The following is a 10,539-nucleotide window of genomic DNA, read 5'->3' as shown; positions in this document are numbered from 1 at the left end:
CCGCTTAGGTAAACGTTAGCGGGGACAAAAGCAGTGATTATGGAGAACCCCACGTGACATGCCCTCATGTACAATTTGTGGAATCTTCTCATCTCCCATGGACCTTCTTGGAGTTGAAACAATAGCAGAAATGGCTTGCCATACTCATATTTCTCAGGAACATCCAGTGTAGGCAAGAAATCCAACTGAGAGGTACTTAATGTTTTGTGGGTCTCTTTCATGAGATCGCCCTTCGCTGGAGATTCCTGAGCGGATGATGCCTTTGATTTTGATGAGGACAGAAGCCACCTCTTCATCGAAGATGGTAGAGTCTTTTTGTATGGGATAACCATGACAGGGACTCTCCGATGCTCAGGTGAATGTGTCGGAGGAACAGACACTGGAGGCAGAGGTGCAGGAGTCACAGGTGGAGGCGAAGATGCCTGAGGCATAGATACTGCACGTGGGGACGAAGGTGCCTGAGGCAGAGAGGCTTGGCTCTGGGCCGGAGGTGCCTGAGGCAGCGAGGCTTGGCTCTGGGACGGAGGTACCTGAGGCGGCGAGGCTTGGCTTTGGGGCGGAGGTGCCTGAGGCAAAGATGCTAGACATGGGGGCGGCCGTGACGCTGGCAATTGTGACTTCTAACGGCTGAAGATGATATCCCGTCTGGACCACAAAATGAAGTTGCCAACAGCCTCATCGAGAATCTCGATACCCTCAGGTGTGCTGATGTCAAGCTTGTACTTCATGAAAAGTGGCTATACCGAGTCCACTTGTAACATGCTGTAACCGGCCAGAGTATCTTGATTGTGAAACACACAGCCTAGAATGGCCTGGTCCATGGCAGCCTCGACAGTGAAGTCTCCCCTGCCAACCAGAACATGTAGCATGCAAGGGCTAGCCTCTGTGATATCATCTACAGGATATCTCTGGTTATCGACATGCATGGACCCGATGCTGCTCCAAAAGCCTAGGCTTGTTGGTTGCTCTATCATCATTAATGCCGCATTTTCCTTCTCCTTTTCATTCCACATCTTCATGAACTGGAACTTAACATGTTCTTGTATCTCTTCCGCTATGGTCTTCTTATATCTATTACGGGTCTTGTACTGGCCCGTGGCGTCTGGGAACCCATGCTTCTAGCCCACTTTTGATCTGATGTCTCGAGTGTGACCCAGGTATTCCTTGTTCCCCAGGGCCTTGGTAAGCAGGTCATTCTCCCTATCCAGCTCTAGAGACCCTTCTTTAGCAATCCCTTGAATGGTCTGGGTCACCTCTATGGTCTCGGGGCTTTGGAAGGCTAAGTTCTCAGACTCGGTTTGTTGCGACCGAGCGTACCTAGTTCCTTCTTTGCTCGTCACAATTTTCCAAAGGGTTGGGTTTCCCAGCCCGGGAAGCCTCTTCTTCTTGCCTCCTCCACTCAGGAATTTTGGGGGCGTACCTAGACAATCCCAGGTGATGGTGGTGCTTGTTCTTCTTCGCAAGGTGCTTGAATGATTCACCCAGTTTGATGGTCTAAGGTGTGGTCTTCTGCCTAACAAATTCTGTCCATTGGTCTGGTGTAATCTTTTCGTATTTATTAATGGGTACCAAGTTCTTCTTCATGAAGTTCTTATTCAGCTCACTCTTCCAGCCCCGGAAGCTCTTTCCCATAGTTTTCAATGCATTCTGTTTGGCTACTTCCTCTGTTTCTGAGGGGAATCGGATAGTTCTCTGCAATGTTGCTCACAGGAACTCCTTCATCTCATCCGGCAACAACCGCCAATCAGTTATAGTGATTGGGATGTACTCCTTGACAAAAAATCCGCAACTGTTGTGGAATTTGGCGCAGGCCTCACGCAGTGCAACAGGCTCCCCTTCAACACCGACCTGTGTAATTGTATAAATGCCAGACGGCAAGTCTACTACGCTCGCCCCATCTTCGTTTTAGCGTACCCCCAGAGGGACCTCAAGTTTCAGGCATAGAGGGAGCGGAAGGTTGTGGCGCAGAATGTTGTGGCACAAATGATCGATGCGTAGATCTTTGCTCCCTCACCCTCTAGAGAGAGAAAAAAGGAGAGTTCACATAAACAAAAAATATTCCTCCATTTAAGAAGTATAAAATGCATTGACTTAGCTAAATATCTCTTCGGTGGGATCGTAGTCGTTGTCACTTTCCCGACGTCGGATCTCCCTATCACACGGAACAAGGCTCGGGTTGTGATACAAGCCCGAGCTATCGCTACTGTCGGAGGACGGCTGGTGCGGACTTGGGCTCCTATCCGACCTCCTACTTGCATCTACCCCATCTTGTGCCAGAGTGCCCTCTATTGGGAGCGGCCTCTGTGCCGGGGAGCCCTCTATTGCGAGCATCCTCTGTACCAGGGCACCCTCTATTGCGAGCGGGCTTGGGCTCGAATCCAACCTTCTGCTTGCTTCTGGTTTCTTAGGGGTACCTATCCTCTTATGCCTCATGGTACTTACTGGACCACTAGATTATTATTACCTAGAAAGATACCATTGTGAAGCAAGATGCAATAATATTATTTTAGAGGAAAGAAAAGGAATCAATCTATGTGTTTTAAAAAAATTGTTGATAAATTTTGATGACATTTTGATAGATCCTAAAATATTCGCTACGTCGTTGTATTCTCTACTCAATCCTAAAAGATCCTTGGAGTCCTCGCCAGCGCGACAACCCATAGCCTTTTCCCCACTGTTCTGCATCTCCGGTCGATCTCCTGCTCTCTAATGATGGAGTACGAGCTCACGGAGCTCGTACTCCTTCGTTAGAGAGCAGGAGATCGAGCAGATACCAATCTTGCGCAAGATACCAATCTTACTGCTCAATTTTGTTGCATAGAATGAACGGGTATAGTAGCTGGACTGGATCTTGAAAATACATAGCATTGAAAAGAAGTATATTTTATTTAGAATGACATTTAGAACAATTTTGTTTTGAGTAGTACTTATATGGTATCTCTTGAACAAAAATGTTTTTGTTTAGCTGATCATAATTTGTCGCTAAAAAAGGTGTCTACTCATTTGACATAACACAATGTTTATGAACTTTGTATGAATTTAAATCTTAAATTAGTGATATACTATTTTCCACACAATATTAGTTATCAAAGATGGACGCGACTTCTGGGAAAAAAACCGGCAATGAGATAAGATCAGCAAACCAAGTACCCCAGAGCTCAGCCATATGTTTTGTTCTTAAACAAGACATCTTTTAAACAAAGTAAATGACTTCAAACAAAAAAAAATATGGCCAGTAATGGCTTCAAACAAAGTAAACCAACTAAACAAGTGTTAAAACAAAGAGATTTCTCTCAGTGCGGGTTACCGAATTAACGGCCATCCAACGCATACTAAGATTTACTGAATAGTGTAACAAATCACCTCTAGAGCTAGGCTGAGCTACCCAAGTTAATGATCAAGTATAAAACAAACTTAGATGAATTATCACTGACAGGGTTTGTTTTGTCGTAGCACTACTTTATCACTTTCTATAGAAGCTCCATCAACCAGAATTTGAGCACAGAAAGGTAAAAAGAAGGCCTGAATGTGACCAAATTCTAGACTTCGAGGACATTGCTAGAGTAGGCCAAAGCTGAGGACAAAAGACGGAATCTTGCGAAAGCCAAATGGTGTGCTTCCACGAGGATGGCACCAATCTAGGTATGCAGGAATGAAAAGGTAGTGGAGATAGTTGTTCTTGAATTGATCTTTGGGGTTAAAGATCTGTAAAAAGACCCACTTCTAATAGATTTAAAATTGTGGGATTCAAGACTTCAAATCTCTCACAAAACATTTTTATAACAATTATTGTACATTATGACTGTCAATTAGGCTTTGTCCAGGAAAATGACTTGGTTTGAGACACATGGTCTGGTAGTCCTTTGTAGCTTCCTAAAATCCTAGTATTATTCCTGAATAGGGGGATTATACAACCCTTGATCCGAACAGAGCACAGAGAGCAAAAATGAAACAAGATCGTAAACTGGAGACTACAGCCTAGCTCAAGAGCACAAATGAAATACTAAACGAACTTAGCCTGCTATCATCATAGAGTTGAGATACCTACCAGCAAGGGCAAAGGAAACAGAGAGCTTAAGGCACTAAAGGGCACCAACACTGACCAGACCAAGCGCCAAGGCCAAAGGAAACAGAGAGCTCAAGGTGCCAAAGGGCACCAGCACTGACCAGCGCCCACCGAACAGAGCACAGTGAGCAAAAATGAAACAAGATTACAAACTAGCGACTACGGCCTAGCTCAAAAGCACAAATGAAACACAAAACAAACCACATAAGTAATCGTCTGTTAAAATGGAGTTATTTTCATAGACAATTCACATAAGGAACCGCCTAGGAAAATTAGTTTTCACAGGCGGTCAATAATTGCACGGGACCGCAACCACTTACTCAGGTGATTTATCCTATGAACCGCCTGTAGAAATGAAACCTAAATATCTTGAAAAATAGCTTTTGTAGTAATGAATGTATGAGCAGATCACCTATCATGCAACATGTCAATGACATCTTGCACAGGAAACGAAATGGCAGTAGACCTTGCAGGAACGTTCACAGGAAAACGAAATGGCAGTAGACCTTGCAGGAACGTTCACAGGAAAACGATCTGTGCGGAGCATTCATACAAAGGCGTGCACAGGCGTTCCTCCCATCTCTTGGCGGGTCGTTCTCGGTGGACACGGGAAGGATCACTGATTCACGGGGAGTACCGTCATTTTCCAGTTATCAACGCCGTAGCTGTAGCAATTCAATTCGGCGACTCCGGCGAGCTTCCATTCAGCGGCTGGATATGTATAAACGTCTGTGGGCCATACCGTAGCAGAGGCACTCACGGCATGTACGATGCACGTTAGTTCGAGTGGTAGCATCTGGAGTGAAAGTATACCATGTCAACTCAAGTCAATCAATAAATTTTTCATCCGCGAGGCATGGCGGCTTAAACTAGTGGAGTGGTTCCACAATCTCTGTAGTAACTCTCCTCTAAGTTCATCTTCAACATAAACCATAAAATTTTATTCTCTAAAATACTATTACAATATCCTATATCGCTATTGCAGCAGCCCTCGTTCCCTCCATCTCCAACAGAAACTCTATATATCATTCTCTATCTTCTCTTTCCTATATTAAAAGGTTTTGTGCCCAACCGACATAACCGCTGTCGCAGCATCCCGTTTCACCGGTTCCTGTTGGAAATGGCAATGGTTGGTACGGTTAAAATTAGTGGTATGAAATAATTGAATTTGTTTTGGGAAAAATAAAAATTTGGTCAGCTTATTTTTTGTCGGTGGTAACTATTTTGGCCATGCGAATAAGCAGTGAGAAAAGATTGTTTGCAACATATTTAACGGTTGTGACTTGTACGATAATGTAGCTTGCAGAGGAAGGAAGAAGCAATCTTGCTGCCGAAGCCTCTCAAGTAGTAGCTTGTAGGGGAAGGAAATGCGGTGGATTCCTTCAGAAGGCTCGGCCACTCACTATATATAGGAGGGTGAGGAACTCTCATTTGCAAGCCATGAAATGGATCCTCGTTCAGCCTGAAAGCAGTACATGAGAGACCTGCGTTTCTCCAATGATTCTTCCGATGAGGAAGACGATTTGGTCTTAACGACTCTTAGCGCTTGGCATGCGGACGTGGAAGCTTCACGCTGAGGGCTGTGGGGCGGGTCCATCCCCGGGCATCACCGTATCCACTGGAATCGGCTGGAGGGCCACAATAGGTTGTACAACAACTACTTTGCCGACCCCTCGGTGTACCCCGACTACATTTTTCGTCGCAGGTAACATTGTAAATAGAAGTTTCTGTTTGTAAGTGTTATGTACAGAAGGTGTGTGAGGTAGTAATGGTCGGTGGTCGTGCAGGTTCAGGATGAAACGTGATCTTTACTGCAAGATTATGAAGGAGGTTGAGGAGCATGACCCGTGGTTCCAGCAAAGGAGGAACGCTGCAGGAGAGCTGGGCCTGTCATCCTTGCAAAAAGTTACTACGGCATTCTGTATGCTAGCATACGATGCTCCTGCAGATTCTCTTGACGAGTGCCTCCGGCTAGGAGAGAGCACCATCATTGAGAGCATGAGGCGGTTCGTGCATGCTGTCGTCGAGGTGTTCGGCGATGAGTACCTCCGTGCTTCGAATGAGGTGGACACTGCTCGCTTGCTGGATATGAACCAGCGAAGAGGGTTCCTCGAGATGCTTGGAAGCATTGAGTGCATGCATTGGAGGTGGAAGAACTGTCCGACGGCGTAGTCGGGTTCTTTCACAGGCTATGTCAATGCACCGACTATCATTCTAGAGGCCGTGGCGTCGCAGGACCTGTGGATTTGGCATGCCTTCTTTGGAATGCCAGATTCATTGAACGACATCAATGTGCAGCACTGTTCACATCTCTTCGACAACCTTGCCACCGGTGAGGCACCCAAGTACAATACTCCATTAATGGACACCATTACACCATGGGGTACTATCTTGCAGATGGCATCTATCCGGAGTGGGCTACGTTTGTCAAGCCCATACAAGCTCCTGTTGGCAGGAAGCGGCAGCACTTCGTGGTCCAACAGGCGGCTGCATGAAAGGATGTCGAACGGGCATTCGGAGTCTTGCAGTCCCGATTTCCCATAGTCTGGGGAGCTGCAAGGTTATGGGATCAGGAGACCCTTAACGACATAATGACTGCCTGCATTGTCATGCATAACATGATAATCGAAGATGAGAGACTGGAAGGGGAAGTCGAACATGTGTACCTGGGTTTGGGTGAGGAAGTGGTGTCGTCGCACGACGCAACCTCCCCACTCGAAGCATTTATGCAAAGGTTTGGTGAAATTAGAAACAGACCTGGTCATCATCAACTCTGGGACGACATTGTTGAGCATCTTTGGCAGCTCCACGGAGGAGAGTAGTATGCACCTCTAGTAGTTCGATCAAATAAATGTAACGTAGTATGTCCTATAGAGCTATGTTGTATGTACGTGCGTATTATGGCAGTGCGTGTTGCGTTCAGTTGTGGAATAGACCATGCTTCTTTTGTGTGTTACTTCGGATGCAGGAGTTCAAATGTACACACACACATTTGCATATAAACTGAAATCCAGCGCCTCCGCCATGCTCATATCAGTACCAACTTTGGACAACAAATAACACACAAAGTCCACGATCCAGCTTAACACACAAAGCCGGCATTACCAAGCAAGCATGCACAAGGCAGAGCAGCAAACTCCAAAAGCTGTACGTGGTAGCCTAAAACCAGGGTGTATATGGTGATATTATCAAATAGAAACTAAAAAAATTGTACATGATGATATGTAGGCGCACTTGTAAGCAGTTTCAGAAGTCATATCCATAGTCCAAATTCTGCATTTGAGATAAGAAGCAATGTACCTCCATTTGTCACGCAAGAAAGTGCTGCTGCAACATCTATGCCAGACTACAAGCTTTGTCATACAATGCATTGCTACAACAACCTCAAAATAATGGTTTACCAGAAATTTGTTACTCTCAAGTAATAAGTCAGAAGAGCTGTTAAAGTGGAAACAACAATAGTGATGTCAGAGGGAAACAACATACATGCAGCATCATTAAAGTGGACAGCAATTCTCTAGACTGCTCCGGGATTAAAGTGCGCTCTTCAGTAGCAACTTTGGCAAGGTCAGAAACCAGGCGCACTTGTTCCAGATAGCTGCAGAAGGACAGAAGATTTCAGCCAAACAAAACAACAAATGCAGAATCTCAGAACAACCTTAGAAAAGTACCATCACAGATTGAAAGGTGTCAACCGAATCTCAAACATCACTATTGTTGCAAACCCCTGAAAAGTACAGTACTTACTAAAAAAAAAGCTCAACAAATCTTACATCATGCAATACAAAGAAGTGTCCGTTACAGGCAGCAAAGCTGAAATTTCAAACTAAGTTTAACCAACCTAAAAATTTAGCTGGATGGGCCAGATGCAGCACGGCGAGCAGCAATAATGCTTTGGCGGAGGCTCCTGTAGTAGGCCTGGTGGTCCTCATCGATATGCGAAAGGTCCATGTTCATTATCTCCCTCTCCTCCTTGACCTTTTCCAATTGCACACGCTCCTCCTCTAGCCTTAGCCTCTGCTGCTCAATTCTCAACATCTTAGCAAATCGCTCAGCCCTCTCCTTTTCAACCTTCTCCTTCATGGTTATTTGGTGGTCAAAAATCTCTATCATCGACGTAGATGCTGAGTTTGAGGACGACGAACCCCGAGCTACCTCCTTGGACTTGTTGCGGCCTAGTGGCCGTTTCTACCATGTGCTACCACTAGTAGCCTCGGCGGCTGCAACGTCCGGTTCGTTCACCCCGGGACTAGGCTCCACGTGCTGCGTAGATGCAGGGATTCCCACCATGGGCGTCTTTTGCTTCTTGCGGGAGGCCTCTGATTGCCACTTCGGATGATGACACAACTCTACCCAACAAGGCAGCAACGTGAACTCCTTCTTTTCCACGGATTGGAACATCTGACATGCCGCCGCAATCTGAAAAAGAAACAACTCATTACTGATTGGAGTCATACAATGACGCGTACCTAAATGAACCACATAAAATAATTGTACCGTGTCTAGCTCGGTCATCCCACTCCTCCTATTACGGAGGGCCTTAGCATAGTGCTGCAGAACCTCTGCACCATCCCATTGATGAAGGTCCACCTCCCCTGTAGAGACTTCTTGTTGCGGGTGGAATGGAAGTCCTTGTGCTCATGGAAAATGGTCTCGATCCCCTGCCAGAAAGCCCCCATACTCTGGTTGCTCCCCACCACGGGATCCATACTGACGTTTAGCCATGCCTTCACAAGATGAAGGTCCTCCTGGATGGTGTAACTGCATCCACGGCCACCTGCAGCTGGCAGCTCTCCCGGTCCCTCGGGTTGCTGCTCTTGTGCCACATGCGGCTGTGTCCCAAAGATGTCTTCCTGGGTTGGTGGCACAACGTCATCCCAAGGAATCTTATCTTCGTCACCACGCAGGAATGGGGCGTACTCCATAGAGTCCCTGCAAGCCATTACAAACGCGATGAAATACAACAAAGCAAAAGGACAGGCTACCGATGAACCCGGCACAATGGTGCACAAACTTACAAGCCATTCAAACTTAACGAACAGAATGACAAATATGTCTTAACGAGGTACCCTTACATTATTTTCGAGTAACGGAGTACAAGACCACCCACTAGTTCCAGCACTACACTCCACATTTCTCGAACACTAACACTACATCATAGTACATGTCCTACCAAACTACAACCTCCAAGACCGATCGGATTCTACGGACAAGGAGTCAACTGAATCGCCGCATAGTAGGTCATCGGGGCTCCAGTCCGCAGGAACAACATCGTCGTCGTCAATGTCCTTTGAACAGGATGCTTCATCCTCCACATTACAGCCCTCACAAACTTGGTTGCCCACGCCGCCCGCCCTCATCGCATCTTCAACTTGGAACACGAGCTGCTCCAAGACCCCCGCAATGTTTTCTACCTCAAGCAGTGCTCTGTTCAGCTCCCGTCAGCGGGGGTGTTCTCCGTACTCAAATTTTCCTTCACCACGTTCTTGAACGTGGTTGCCATTTCTTGCACATGGTCCTGCATTTTGGACACAAGAGCAGCAAGCAAAGCAGCGTCTATCTACAATCAAGGACAGGGATGCCTAAACTGAGAAACTAAATTTTAGCTCAAACTGTAAATTGATCAAGCATTTCGGGACAAGTCTATATACACACTGAGCAGGAAGGAGTTGTTCTTCATTGCATGCCAGTTCAATTGACAAAACAAATATCTTATTTGCGGATCATTTTGAAACAGCTAATCAAACAAAGACACACGATACTTCTCAAAGACAACATCACCCACTATACTTAGCAGCCTATTAATAAAAGGTAGTTCTTTGTTTGAATATAACACACTGTATCATATGAGAGGAATCCAACCCATCCCCTTACAGAAGAACTTACAATATGTAATCATAAAAATGTTGTGACCATAACTGATGTGTAATAAAGAATAATCCCCAAGCATTCCCTCCACATCAAAATAAGCATTCGCAAGATCATTCCGGCAGCTAGAGGAATAACCTCATACAGTTCTGCACCAAACAATGTTGCATTTCTATTGATCTTCCAAAGGATAAGCAGGTCTCCAATAAAAATGGGGACCCAGATAGCCCAACAATTTTCAACCCGATGCACCACAAACTCTAGGACCACATTGCTACACTTCATGGCAAGGACCAACCACATAGCAAAATATAGAAGGCAAAATTATTGAAAGGGCAGACCTATACCCTCAGTAGAAATGGCATAGTTTCACCCCAATTCATAAAACATTCCTATCATAATGTGCTGCCTTGTACTACAACTGATGCATCACCTAAAAAAGAGGCATAAAAAGCAAAATGGCCATTCCAAGTATCTGAAGAACGACTAGAGCACGAATTAAACATATGCTGAGTTCTTCATACCTCAAATCAAAGACGCATACATGGACATTACGGTCTAAAAGTCTCATCGACACATTTCTAGGATAGAAGCACCGGTTTTTA

General features: G+C 45.6%; 1 protein-coding gene across 1 annotated transcript; it reads left to right on the top strand.

The window, feature by feature from the left end:
- The first annotated feature begins 5,860 nt into the window (after positions 1–5,860).
- LOC133890257 (uncharacterized) lies at positions 5,861–6,238 on the top strand. Its single transcript, XM_062330690.1, has one exon. The coding sequence runs from the start codon at positions 5,861–5,863 to the stop codon at positions 6,236–6,238; it is 378 nt and encodes a 125-aa protein (XP_062186674.1).
- The last annotated feature ends 4,301 nt before the right edge of the window (positions 6,239–10,539 follow it).

This window comes from Phragmites australis, chromosome 14 (assembly GCF_958298935.1).
Source record: "Phragmites australis chromosome 14, lpPhrAust1.1, whole genome shotgun sequence".
Lineage (NCBI taxonomy): Eukaryota > Viridiplantae > Streptophyta > Magnoliopsida > Poales > Poaceae > Phragmites > Phragmites australis.
This window is presented reverse-complemented; position numbering and strand designations above follow the sequence as displayed.

Coding starts and splice junctions, on each gene's coding strand:
- LOC133890257 (XM_062330690.1), top strand. CDS start 5,861: ATGAAACGTGATCTTTACTGCAAGATTATGAAGGAGGTTGAGGAGCAT.